The sequence below is a fragment of the Urocampus carinirostris genome, chromosome 3 (assembly GCF_059441175.1).
Source record: "Urocampus carinirostris isolate Australia breed hairy pipefish chromosome 3, RoL_Ucar_1.0, whole genome shotgun sequence".
Taxonomy (NCBI): Eukaryota; Metazoa; Chordata; class Actinopteri; order Syngnathiformes; family Syngnathidae; genus Urocampus; species Urocampus carinirostris.
The window spans coordinates 57,203,055-57,217,277 of NC_142351.1; the positions used below are offsets into that span (position 1 = coordinate 57,203,055).

Sequence of the window (14,223 nt, forward strand, 5' to 3'; positions counted from 1 at the left end):
TTTATATTTTACTCTATTTTAATTTTTACCTGGTGAAATAAGAATAATTGAGTTTTTCCCATTTTACTGTTTTTAAATTGTTTTACAAGTATCATAAAAAGTAATCTTATTATGAAGTAAAATTGCATTTTAAATTTCAGGTACTTTGGACAAATTAAGACACCATTTTTCAAATGTCAAAAATAATTCAAATTATTTGTAAATTAAGGGGGATTTTCAAATGAGCTAATTATCTAAAAAAAAAAATTAAATTTCTCTATAATTATTCACATTCCCAAATGCATTTTTCTTTATTTAATGAAATCAAATGTGAAATAAGAAAATTATAAAATACTAAAAATAATTAATTAAAACAAATGTTCAAAAACCTTTAATACATAAATAAAATGCAAAATAAGAAAATTATAACATACAAAAAATAATTTGAAAAAAATCCTTAATTAAAGAAAAATATTAATTATGAGTGAAAGTATCTTCCGGTGGAACAAGACCGCAAGAACATTCGAATAATGATTATTATTTTACTGTATTTCTAACTGGGTTGTGTGTTTCTTTTTCATTTCAATTCTGTCTGATGGTGGGTTTTCCCAGCAATCATATCAGTCTTTACAGCAGCTATGTGGTTAATACCATGCCCAGTGCATCTTAAAAACAACTAAAGACATCTTCCTATTCAGTACTTCCCTCCATCCTTTTTAGCCACCAGGTGTTAAAGTTATGTAAGGATTTATAGGCTTACTGTAATCCCTCGTTTATTAATTGAGACCATAATCCCCCACTATATGCGAAAATTCATGATGTAGACCCCCGAAGATAATGGGTTGCAGTCGCATGGGTGCTGTTCATTTTAGAAGGAAATAACAAAATAAATAACCACTACACAAATTTGGTCTAATCAGCACCTGTTCTCAGAAATAGTACAGAAAGATAACGGATCAGGGCCAAAACAGTGCAGGTTAACTTCCAGCAGTCTGATGAAAAAAAAATGCAGTTTACCAGCTGCTGCTCTCAGCAATAGTACCCCCGGGATAATTGACTGCTCCCAAAACAGTGCATTTGATTTTAGGAGGGCCAGACAAGCACACCTCCTGCTAAAAGTGCTTTCTGCCAGTACTTACTCGCAGAAATATGGGATTTGGGATAACAGATTGTGGCTGCACAAGTGCAGTTTTTTTTAAAGGTGAAAATTCAGTAAATGCAAAAAAGAGACGCTAGGTCAAAAAAAGGGCACACTGCTGCTCCCCCCTCACAGCAATATTACAGACAGGAATAATAGACCGCGGCCACACAAGTGCAGTTCACATTTTGGTGGACAGAACAAAATAAAATGCGCTATGCTGGTCCCCACTCGAAGCATTATGGGTTTGGGGATAATTGGGTTAAGGCTGCACGAGCGAACTTCATTTTAGGTGGAAAACGGCAAAAAAGAGCCGGCAGTCCTAACAAAGGTGCACTCTACCCTGCTTGCAGGAATCCACAGACAGGAATAATGGATGGAAAAAATATGCTATCGGGAGTAACGGATCGTGGCTACACAAGTGCAGTTCACTTTTGGGTGATTGGTAAAAAAGAGACGTTAGCCTGACATAAATGTCCTGTCCCAGCGAAAATGCAATCGGGGATAAACGATCGCGGAATATTTTTTACCCCCAAATGATCGGAGGCAGCGACCTACTAAGCGTAAAGTGGCGAGGGATTACAGTATTTCAAATCTACCGGCACCTTGCATACACTACCTGTTTGCAGTCTCTGAAATCGGCCATGAGCAGGATGGACACATGAGCGAAAAAAAAAACATTGACATTTGAGAACATATTTCACACTCAAAGGGATTTTCTCAAAAAAGGGAAACTATAACTACAAAATATGCCTATCCTCTGGAGAGTCCGACCGGATAGGTTCTTAAAAGCAGCTAATAAAGGCAAAACCGTCAACTGGCATCACATTGGCTGTCTTTCCTCAAAATGAGAACATAATCCAGCAAAAGACAGAGGAAAGAGCTCAGCCCTCATTATACCTGTCGCACAATTTTTATTCTAATTAGCTTCAAAGTCAAGGAGAGTTGACACCTTCTGGGAAGAAATACCAATGCAGAAACACACCTTCTCCTGGTTTTGTCTGTTCTTGTTCACAAAGATACCATATTTTCCAGACTATAAGGCGCACCTAAAAACCTCAAATTGGCCAGTAATATGAAAGTGCGCTTAATAACCCAGTGTGACTTATAGGCCGCAATGTACGGTAAATAAGATTGAAAATGCATACCGTATTTATACGTGTGCATTACTTTCTACTATAATGTACTTACATCGCTGACCATAATCGCAAAGCGTTGTGTGCAATGGGATCAAACCCAATTCGTAGCAGTGAGAGCGCTGTAACCTAATCACTATACGACCAGTCATTCAGACGACATACAAAAAGGTATTTGATTGGATCTCATTATCAAACTATATTTATGGAGCCAAAAACAATAGTTAGAGAATGGAAGAAACACAAATTTCGTCCTGGAAGATTTAAATAAAAGCAAAGTCGTTTTCATCATCAGATACACCAAGGAGTTGTTACCTCCATCGTGCCTTTTAGCGTTTATTTATATCTTCCAAGGCAGACTTTTATGTTTTTTCCATTCTCTAATATTCGTTTCAGGCATCGTAAGTCACAAGGGTGTGATGATACAATAAAATATGACACCTTTTTATATGTCATCTCTATGAATAGTGGTTGGGTTTGGCGTTCTCACTAGCGCGACCTGGGTTCGATTCGAGTTGTAACAATGTTTTGCCATTTTGGCCAGCCACATCTTTTGACTGATCAATCACTACCCTAATGTTTACCGTAGGTGTATAAAATGCACAAAGGCATTAATATATGAAATATAAATGACAAAAGACTATTTTTGAGGTTACGCCATTTAATATGGTGCGCTTTATAGTGCGGAAAATACGGTAAATATGGAATCTTCATACACATCCCCAGAAATCTACAAATTACATTACTAACCTATGGAAGCACAATTACGTACCTGTAGAAATTCATCAATCTCAATCTGTCCATTTTTGTTAACATCCACCTCACTGAGAATTTCATGTAGGGCGTTTTCATCAATGTGGACGTTAATACTCTGTAAGAGCAGAACAAGACGGATTAAAATCTTTGCCCCATAACAATGAAAAACGATCACAATCGGGAAAGAGGCAACTGACATTGAGGACTTGCTGAACATCAACCGTGGTTATGAATCCTTTGCGCTCTTTGTCAAACTTTTGAAAGCGATTCTTGTACCTGGCAAAAAAACAATGATTCAAGATGACGCATTAATACTCATGGTTGAGTCCAATTTTATGGTAGAACTTTGGCCCTCAAATCTCTACCTGGCTATTTCCTGGTTGTCCAAGGTCATTTCAGAAGTCTTGGTTAACTGCTCTGAGCGAGAGCGGTAGCCCATTTCTTGGTATAAAAATTTCTTGGCTGCTTCCAGCTCAGCCTAGAATTGAAAAAAAAAATGCGATAGTAAGAGAACCCAAGTTGATAAAGCCGGTTTTGTTTTGGGGTTAACAAGTGAGTTCCCACATTTATTAGCTCATTTTACACAAGCTATAAAACAGGCTCTCGAATCTCATTTAAAACAATGTTCACTACAATGTAATCAATGACAATAATGGCAACTCAAATTCTAAATAGCTAAATGGGCATGGACTATTATTTCATGTTGTGAGAGAAAAAGCCAGTGGTGGTGGTCGGTGACATGGTAAAAATATTCTATCACATTTTTTAACAAAAATCTTTATCATTATTTGATCTCAGTTATAGAAAAATATATTTTAGACACGTGTACATACAGGACTGTCTCAGAAAATTAGAATATTGTGATAAAGTTCTTTATTTTCTGTAATGCAATTAAAAAGACAAAAATGTCATACATTCTGGATTCATTACACATCAACTGAACTATTTCAAGCCTTTTATTATTTTAATATTGCTGAATTTAGCTTACAGCTTAAGAAAACTCAAAAATCCTATCTCAAAATATTAGAATATCATGAAAAAGTACTGTATAAAAGTAGGCTATTCAACTAATCACCTGAATCATCTAATTAACTCGAAACACCTTGCGAGGGTTTCCTGAGCCTTAAAAACACTCAGCTTGGTTCAGTAAACTAAATCACAAGTATGGGGAAGACTGCTGATCTGACTGCTGTCCAGAGGACCATCATTGATACCCTCCATCAGGAGGGTAAGACACAAAAAGAAATTTCTCAAAGAGCAGGCTGTTCACAGAGTGCAGTTTCAAAGCATATCCACAAAAAGTCTGTTGGAAGGGAAAAATGTGGCCGGAAACGCTGCACAACCAAGAGAGATGACCGCAGCCTTAACAAAATTGTGAAGAAGAGCCGCTTCCAGAATTTGGGGGAGCTTCAAAGACAGTGGGCTGAAGCTGGAGTCCAGGTATCAAAAGCCACAGTTCACAGACGTGTCCGGGAAATGGGCTACAATAGCCGTATTCCCATGGTCAAGCCACTTCTGAACTCAAGACAACTGAAGAAGCGTCTGACTTGGGCTATGGAGAAGAAGCACTGGACAGTTGCAGAGTGGTCCAAAGTCCTCTTTTCAGACGAAAGCAAGTTTTGCATTTCATTTGGAAGTCAAGGCGCCAGAGTCTGGAGAAAGGCTGGAGAGGAGCAAAATCCAAGTTGCTTGAAATCCAGTGTGAAGTTCCTACAGTCAGCAATGGTTTGGGGAGCCATGTCAGCTGCTGGTGTTGGTCCACTGTGTTTCATCAAGTCCAGAGTAAATGCAACTGTGTACCAAGAGATTTTAGAGCACTACATGCTTCCATCTGCTGAAAAGCTCTATGGAGATGAGGATTTCATTTTCCAGCATGATTTGGCACCTGCCCACAGTGCCAAAACCACCAGTAACTGGTGCACTGACCATGGCATCATTGTCCTTGATTGGCCTGCTAATTCCCCTGACCTGAACCCCATCGAGAATTTGTGGGGTATAGTTAAGAAGAAGATGAAAGACACCAGACCTACAAATGCAAATGAGCTGAAGGCCGCTATCGAAGCATCCTGGGCATCAATAACACCTCAGCAATGCCACAGGCTGATTGCCTCCATGCCACGCCGGATTGATGCAGTAATCCGTGCAAAAGGATTCCCAACCAAGTACTGAGTGCATCAATGGACATTTTCAAATGTTTGATTTAGTTTTGCTGTTATAAAATTATTTTTTTACTTGGTCTGAGGAAGTATTCTAATATTTTGAGATAGGGTTTTTGAGTTTTCTTAAGCTGTAGGCCAAATTCAGTAATATTAAAATAACAAAAGGCTTGAAATAGTTCAGTTGATGTGTAATGAATCCAGAATGTATGACATTTTTGTTTTTTTAATTGCATTACAGAAAATAAAGAACTTTATCACAATATTCTAATTTTCTGAGACAGTCCTGTATATTTTTATAGATAGTTGAAACCAATTAGTATTTCTTAACATATATACAGCACAATTATTCCTGCCCGCACGGGTGCAGTTCATTTTAGGTGGAAAGAACAGAAAAAAGGTAAATATGGAATCTTCATACACCCGCGAAGCTAGTGTACCACGTGACTGATTCAGGAAAGTGACTCTTACGGTTAAGAAAGTGAACTTGTCATGTTTAATGGAGATGTGACGCAGAAACAGAGGATGAAGACTTTGATGGCTTTGATTGATAATCATTACCGGTAAAAAAAATGGGAGTACCAAACTGAGTTTCTCGCCAGCTCTTTTTTAAAAACTCGTTCTATCCATGTGTTAAACCACAACCAAACTCAGTTTTGCTCCCGCTGTATTTTTAAATACGCACACTTGTATGCTTGTCTGTGTTGTTGGAATGTGGACGTAACAGAGGAGACCCCCGCCCAATAACTACGTGTGCTGTATGTATGTGTTAAATACAGAAATAGAACCAACAACAAAGACTGCACCTTTTTACACAATGTGCCTTATGGTAGTGAAAATACAGTATGTGGAATAGTAGATTACATTCACATTAAAGTCAAATAAGATAAAGCAGTTTTTTCAAACATTAATTCCAGATACTTTTTACCGTTTTGCGCTCCTGGCTCCAGCCTAACTCCTTGGCCATGATCTGCACAATGCGCGGGAGGGCCTCGTCGGCCGCCTGCACATTCAGGAACCCGAGACGCGTCCGCCGGGCGATCAGGTCAATAGCGGTACATGCATATTCCTTTATGGCATACAGCACCTGTGGGAAAGCGGATTAGAATTTCAAGGGCGGAGGCATGATCAGCAAAGATCTCAATTTACCTCAGCCTCGATGTAGGGAAACTCGGACACAAGCCTTTTTCCCACTATTGGCCATCTTTTCCCCGTGACCTGCGCAATCTTGGCCACGTCATATGCCTTGCCTCCATACGTAGAGGCTAAATGCTGCGCCACCTGATCACACACACAAAATTTTTTTAGTTTAGCTTGCTGATTCAATTTTCTTTTGGTCTTATGGACGCAGAATAAATGATTTTTGGGGAATTGGTTGTTGAGGTCGTTACGCTCTCAGAATACACAATAGCTTTTCGCTATTCAGATCATTGGCTTACCCATCATGCCAAAGGGCAAACACTGTCCAAATATGCGTAGTGACCTTTGGAAAATATTCGAGCCCTTTTAAATAAGGAAGGTGGTAGCACCTCCCTCAACTGGAACAATGTTCTAATAAAATTAACGGGAGAAGGGAAGCTAACTGCTGCAAGTAACAGATGTAAATTAATGGATCTGATAGACTTCATTTTAATAAATACGAAATATTGAGTGTCAGTCCTTTAATTGAGCGGAAATGCCAACATCCTCATGGAAAGAATCCAGGTATCTGCTTAGGGCTTCTTTTGTCTCTTTTGCAAACGGTGTAAACCAGGGGTCTCAAACTCAATTCACTTGGGGCCGCCGGAGCAAGGTTCTCAGTAAGGTTGGGTTGCATTGGGTTCTTATTATGTGTTAATAATGCCCAACTGAGTTTAAAGAGGCCCTATCATTTGTTTATCACCACCCCTCCATCCATCCATTATTTGCACCGCTTAGTCACAGTAGGGTCGTGGGGGTCCCAGCTATCTTCGAGCAGTGGGCAGGAGACACTCAGACAATCACAGGGCACACAGAAACAGAAAATTTGCTCACTCACAACAAGGGACAATTTTGAACGGGCAACTAACCTGACATACATGTCTTTGGAATGTGCGAGCGACACCGGAGTGCCCTCAGGAAACCCACGCAAGCACGGGGAGAACATATAAACTCTGCCCAGGAAGACTGTAACTCAATTTGAATCCATTAACTCAGAAGTGTACCGCGGATGCTTTAACCACTCAACTGCCGTGGCGCCCTACCACCACGCTTATCCGCTGTTATCTTACTTTTGGCAAAGCTGTTCAGGGCAAAAGACATTATAGGAATGGGGGTTGGAAGGGAGTGCTGGAGAGTTAAGTCATGCTTGTAAAGGAGAAGCATTTTGTTTATTTGTTTTTTTTGATAGTGTAGGGTTTTTAGTGTAGTCCAAACGCCCACTCTATCCCCAAAAACGTGTTATTGGAGCACGTGCCAAGAAATGGACATACTTGCACGTTCATCATAAACAAGCTGACAGAGACTGCAATGATGACACAAGCCAGGGGAAGTCAGCCGAGTAAATAAAGTCCAAATTCCGTACAGCTCATTTAAGCTTTGATTTTATAGTAGGGGCCCCAAAATTATGATCCTGAGGGCTGCAAGTTTGAGACCCGAGTTGCAAATAGAAGCAATTTAAATTGTCATAAAAAGTCTTTGTGGCTTCATGCTTAACATCAGTGATCAAAAAAGTTTCATACTTCCTGCTCCAAGCCATAGTCTTGCACCAGACGGATGTAAAGAGTTGGCGTCCAGCCCTTTGCCCCTTCTAACATCAGGCCCACAGTTTTGCATTCCTCAGCTGGGAGGGCGTGTCTTTTGATGGCAGCGTCAAGAGTCTCTTCTGCCATCGATCTATAGGTTGTCCACTTGCCACCTAGACCCACCAGACATTACTGGCACTGAAAAAAACTGTCCTATTCTGTTTCAAAAAGACAAAAAAGCCGACCTGCAATGGTGACCAGTCCACTGTCGCTGATGCTGACAATGTGGTTACGGCAGATGGACTGAGTGTCTTTGGAGTTTGGGTCTGTCACCAGAGGACGGATTCCACTCCACGCTGCCAAAACGTCTCCTCGTCTCACTTAAGGAAACAAAATTGAAAGTTTCGATTCTATTTTATGCTCACATTCTGCTAAACTGTCGTCCCTACCTTCCACATCTGGGCTAAGGTAGTTGCGGACCTCTCTTAGGATGAAATTGATGTCATCCTCTCCAGGGATGGGGTGGGCTGTTACGTTGGTGGGAGTGTCCGTGGTTCCGGCAATGGTCATCTTCTCCCAGGGAAGGAAAAAAATGATGCGGCCATCGCTTGTTGCTGGATCCAGCAGGCCCATGTTATCAGGACTGTGTGCAGAAACCCGATAAAATATCCTTAATTTCTAGTGAATATGAGCTGCTAAAATTATGGTTCAAAGGGCATGGCCCAACTTGCAGTTTTGTAATTTATCAAGGTATTCAACAGAATTAAGGTTTGAATCACTGGTAAAATCTTCAACCCTAAACAATGAGCTGGAAATGAATGAGAAAATAGGAGAGAACAGTTGCCCACAGGAAGCATGAGAGGCAAGGTGTTGCTAATCAAAGAAAATAATAACATGGTACCTACTGATACTATAGAAGTTACTCCCAAGGAGAGCATGAAGCATCTAGAAGTATTTTCTAAAATATTCTTTACGCGTGCAATTTCAGAGCAGTAATTAAGCAATGCTTTTGGTTTCTCATAATCAACCTATTCTATGTAATACTGGGGTGAATCAGTCAGCCTGGGGCAGTGGTGGGAAAATTATGGACCACAGACCACAAATGACTGGTAAGCCTTTTTCATCCGGCCAGACAAACGGAAATAGATAAAAATGCATTCATAATATTTCTCAAACCTGTGTATGCAAACTTTTGGGGGGAAGATTAAGTTAATTAAAATTAAGCTTCCCATAAAAATCGGCACTATCTGCAAAAGTGCTAAATTTGGTCAATCAATTAAATTGCAAATTGCCAAACAAACAGCATTTCTTCCTAATCCATGAACTTGACAAAGAAAAATATTTTTTGGAGGCATTTTCTCTCAAAAGTGCTTAAAATGGCTTGGGCGATTATGTTATTTGTGTGACAATAAGGTTAGAAAAAAAATGTGTTTTTGTTCAACTGTTGTACAAAGTCTCTCTTTGTGCAGGTGCATTAAAAAAATCATGAAGCATTTTTCTGTTTGTACAATGGTTTTTTATCATGTACTTACTTTTTTTAACGATTTTTTTTTAATAAAGTTAAGGGGCCTGTGAACAACCATTGAAACTCACTCCTAATTTATATACATTTTTTGGTATAATAAACTCAGTAGTAGGATGAATTGAAGAACAATTGTGTGGTTAAGCACAGATCAGGTCGCGTACCTGTAGTAGCCGGGAATGACGATATGCACACCAGCACTGGGCTGGCAGATGTTTGAGGTTTCCTGGCTATCCATTTTCCTCACAGAGTCTGTGAAAGGCCCAGTGGCGTTGATGACACATTTGGCTTTGACGTCGAATTCCTCGCCTTAAACAGGTGATCAGCAACTGATGTCATTTAAATGTAAACAGGAGAATAGTTGTCCTTAAAGGTGGTAATCTTCTACCTGTGAGCACGTCCCGGCAGTGTGCCCCACACACCTGCTCAGTACCGGTCTGCTCATTTTTTTTCTTCAGCAGGTGAACCACCTCAGTGTAGTTGGCCATGGCAGCACCGTAACGGGCAGCTGACAACCCAATGGCCAAGTTCATACGGGCATCATTGTGCTGCCCTGTAGGGTAAGGGGGGAAAGTTTGTGGCATGCAAAACAGAGACGAACACACACTAGATTGGTTTGGTCTCAATGGTACTGTCTTCCCATGGTTTAGGTCCTACCTGTCAGATAGGATGCATGATTAGATACAGTGACATGATCTCTGAACTTTTGGAATTACCTGTGGCTTTCCGCAGAGCTGAGTACTTGGCCCTCTCTTTTTCAGTGTTTATATGCTTCTGCTTGGATATTATTTACAAGTATAATAATAGTTTCCATTGCTACACGATAAACACTCAACTGTATCTACCAATAAAGGAAACCGCTGTTATGTCTGGAAATCTGAAAGCCTAAGTCATTGAGATAAAAAAAAGGATGTCTCTTAGTGTTTTGTGTCTTAACCCTGAAAAAAACTAAAGTGGTAAAAATGACTTCTTCTTGAACATTGCTTAAAACCTTGGAAAATGTAATATCACCCAGAGTGACTCGGTCAGAAACTTTTGTTTCACATTTGATTTTAATCTTTCGTTTCAGTTACACGTTAAGAATATTACAAGAATAGATTTTGGGTTAGGATTTTCCGACAGGAAGCTGCGCATTAGTATTGTCTGTTGATACCCGTGCATTATCCATTGAGTTTTTCCTTGCCCTCTTGTAGGTTTCAGATCAGGGGATGTTTTAATGGTTGTCTGTGCAGCCTTTTGAGACTTTGTGAATAAAGGGATATACAAATCAATATGACTTGACTTGACAAAAATATGGATTGGATACACATGTTGGATGAAAAATGTATTGTTTAAGCAAATAAAATATGGACACCGTTTTGTTGTACGGTAAATGAGATAGCCAAAATGCCGAAGACAGTGCTGAGACAGTTCAACCAATTGCGGTGCTTGTGTGCAACATTACACCAACAGAGAGAAGGTCAGACGTGAAAATGTCACAAACGTGATTGTAGCAGATGTTATAAATTGATGGGGAAAAAGATGCAGCCCTTGCAAAAGATCAGGGCTCCATTATTTTTCAAGTCTTGCTCACACGAGGCCTCAACCGCGCGTGATGCCATTGGCCAATTGACATCTTATTTTTTCTGTTAGGTGTGCGGAGTCACTTTTGGAAGGAGAATGGTGCAATGTCTAGGCCGTTAAGTATCACTCATGTTTGATTGTTTTGCGATCAATCACCAAATTCCTCTCGTGTGCAGGGCACAGCAAGCCGCTTCTTTCCATAACACAAAACACCGTGGTAATGTCTGAAAACACGTCAAATAACCATCCGCCAGTTGCCAACAATAATCCGGCTGCCTTTAAATTTGCTTTGCAGGGAATGTTCATCTCAGGTTCAAATACTTTAGCTGTGTTTACAGAAAAGAAATTAAAGAATCCACAAAAAAGGCTAGATGCTTACCATCGTAATAGACGATGGCTCCGACAAGTTTGTCCTTTTTCAGCATGGGGAAAAGCTCCAGAGCTTTAGTCTTAGTAAGGACGTAACTGGCCTTTAAACACTGGATTCCGGCCACCAGGTCGTACATCTTGATGCCCGCCCAATAGTACGGAAGTTGCCACCATCTACAACAAAAGAAGAATACTAGTGCTAAAACTACACCAATGGCATGTTAAAACAAGCAAATGGTTGTTTTTTGGAGGTTCAACCTTATAAGATTTGAGAAATTCCATGAGAGGATAATTCATATTTGGCACTATATTAAAAAAAAATACTAGAAAAAGTACTAATACTTGTCCAACTTCTTTACTTCTTGTAAATAGTGATACAAGAACATTTAATTCTGAGTGTTATTTGTTTCCTGAAAATTGCACACCATTCTAGACTTACTGTAGCTCTTGGCAACACTAAACAATTGCAATGTTAAAAAAATAAGCTTCCCTACAACCAAGAATGTTAGTGCAACAAAAAAGTTATTGAGAAAAACTTATTGGATTAAATATTTTTGGTTTTTCAATTTTCTAACTTTTTTGCAGCGACCATGTGTTCAAATTTTGAAATTACAGCCTAGATTAGTTACCGAAAGACAACTAATTTCTCAGGAATCTGTTGATTTTAGAAGTTAAAAGCTTAAGGCCAAGTGCCAAGTGGTTGTAATGTGGCTGCAGTCGGAATGGAGTGCGAGATATTGCACAGAGTTAATCAAGGAAGCAAGGTTTTGGGTGCTCTGAGGAGAGTGATGAGCAACAAGAGTATGAGTATGGATGTTAAGAGGGGACTGTATGAGAGTGTGATTGTGCCGACTGTGTTCTATGGTGCAGAGACTTGGAGCCTGATAGCAGATTTGAAAAGGAAATTAAATGTTTTTAAGATGAATTGTTTGAGGAGTATGTTAGGAGTGACAAGATTGGCTAGATTGAGAAATGAAATTCTGGGAAACAGAACTGGAGTAGTAGTAGAACTGAGCAAGCGTGTGGATTAGAGAGTACTCGGTTGGTTTGGACACATCGAGAGGATGGATGAGGCGCGAATGTTGAAGAGGATCTACAGAGCAGAAGTCAATGGAAGGAGACCAAGAGGAAGGCCGCGATTGACGTGGATGGATAGTGTTATGAGTGCACTGCAGGAAAGAGGTCTAAATCTAGTGGAAGCTAGAGCTACTGTTGGTGATAGGAATGAGTGGAGAGGGGTTGTAAAAGGATAGTGGGATGTGTGGACGCGTTCTAAGGAATGGGCAGGGCACCTGTATGATGCGGCAGGGGTAAACCAGTGAAAGCTATCGGGCCCTGCTGTTGAGCAAAAGAGTGTGTTGTGTCACCCTGACCCGAGTGACATGGCCGCTTTCTTGTGTCCCGTTTCATCTGGAGAGACTAAAGCATGACCAACTTAGGTGCCGAGGTGCCTAACTTGTTTGGGTGTTTGGGCATTTGGGATGGCCATGGTCAGAAAATGTTTGTGTGTATTTTTGTTATTTTTTTCCCTTTTTATTTTGTTTGTTATTGTATGTGTTTGTCTTGCTGTCGGTCACCCCTCTTGAGGAATATGAGGTAGGTAGGTAGGTAGGTAGGTAGGTAGGTAGGTAGGTAGGTAGGTAGGTAGGTAGGTAGGTAGGTAGGTAGGTAGATGGTACAAGGCAGCTTTGAATTTTAATGACACTCTGTGCAATAAAAATAAAGTAATTCGCTTCTATTTTATTCTGTTGTATTCTATTCTATTTTTACCTCAAAACATTATAAAGACAAATACATCAAATACTCCTGAATAACCCATCATTGCAGTTATGTGAAAAAATCTGTATCTCAGTTTTTGTCACTTTTATGTAATGTTTAGTGCAACTTATGTCAGGGCAAAAAAAGAAATATGCTTTTTTTTAAATGGCAAAGACAATATAAAAGTATCATTTTTAAAAAGTTCAATTTTTGACTTGTTTTAGTAGATGGCATTAACAGGGACCAAATGGAGTTAGTAAATAAACACATGATCAAGTGAAAGATGATAACCTACTTGTAAACAGGAAGCATGATGGGAAGAGGGGCAGACAAGTGAGGTGCAATCTCCAAGAGGTTGGCTCGCTCATAGAGGGCTTCTTTAACCATCATGTACTGTTGCAGGCAAAAAAAAATCCATCACTTCAAAACAACTTTCCAGAGTAAGCAGGGAAAAATGACTAAACGGATGCAAAACCTGCTCATAATCCAGTTTCATTATGGCCTTTTGGAGGTAGCGTACTCCACCGTGAATAAGTTTGGTGCTCCGGCTGCTCGTCCCGGAAGAGAAGTCATTTCTCTCAACAAGAGCAGTGTTAAGGTCTTAAAGGAAAGTAAATAATATTGAGGGGGGAAAAAATCACACTAATTCAGTGTATGATTTGTCTTACTGCGCGTGACAGCATCTAAGGCACATCCGACGCCTGTGGCTCCACCTCCGATTACCAGAACGTCAAACTCTTTACTTTTCAGCGTTGCAAGCTGTGCCTGTCTGGTGGGAAGCTCGTGAGCGAAGGGAGCCTTCAGCTCTGCTTCTGCCGCCACGTGTGCTAACCGGGCCTGGATGTAATGTACACACACATGCAATTAAACCCACACTCTTTTTTTGAAGGGTTTTTAAACATCTGAGGGCTGGTTATTATACAGGGTGTTCAAAAATCTTGGGCACATTTTGACATTGAATATCTCTGAAACTATGAAGGATATAAAAGCACATCTGGTAAATTCAGAAGGCTTGTAAACTCAATGTTTTACGGAGAATGTTCAAAGATGTTTAATGTGAGCATTATTTGTCACATGACAGACATCAAGCCAATAGTCAAATTCAAACAGGTCTCAGCATTTTGTCGACTTTGGCTGTTCATTG

At 40.0% G+C, this 14,223-nt stretch overlaps 1 protein-coding gene across 3 annotated transcripts in view; it reads right to left on the reverse strand.

Moving 5' to 3' along the window:
• The window catches only part of gpd2 (glycerol-3-phosphate dehydrogenase 2 (mitochondrial)), a 33,004-nt gene that overhangs the window by 3,999 nt on the left and 14,782 nt on the right, over positions 1-14,223 (reverse strand). For all 3 annotated transcript variants that reach the window (XM_088332624.1, XM_088332621.1, XM_088332625.1), the window contains 14 exons: positions 13,748-13,916; positions 13,555-13,679; positions 13,375-13,472; positions 11,332-11,495; positions 9,778-9,942; positions 9,554-9,698; positions 8,317-8,510; positions 8,113-8,247; positions 7,865-8,040; positions 6,315-6,446; positions 6,094-6,252; positions 3,375-3,487; positions 3,207-3,285; positions 3,026-3,124 (listed from right to left, as the gene is read on the reverse strand). In XM_088332624.1, the coding sequence (XP_088188750.1) occupies positions 3,026-3,124; positions 3,207-3,285; positions 3,375-3,487; positions 6,094-6,252; positions 6,315-6,446; positions 7,865-8,040; positions 8,113-8,247; positions 8,317-8,510; positions 9,554-9,698; positions 9,778-9,942; positions 11,332-11,495; positions 13,375-13,472; positions 13,555-13,679; positions 13,748-13,916 (1,953 nt within the window). The remainder of the gene's footprint in view (positions 1-3,025; positions 3,125-3,206; positions 3,286-3,374; positions 3,488-6,093; positions 6,253-6,314; positions 6,447-7,864; positions 8,041-8,112; positions 8,248-8,316; positions 8,511-9,553; positions 9,699-9,777; positions 9,943-11,331; positions 11,496-13,374; positions 13,473-13,554; positions 13,680-13,747; positions 13,917-14,223) is intronic.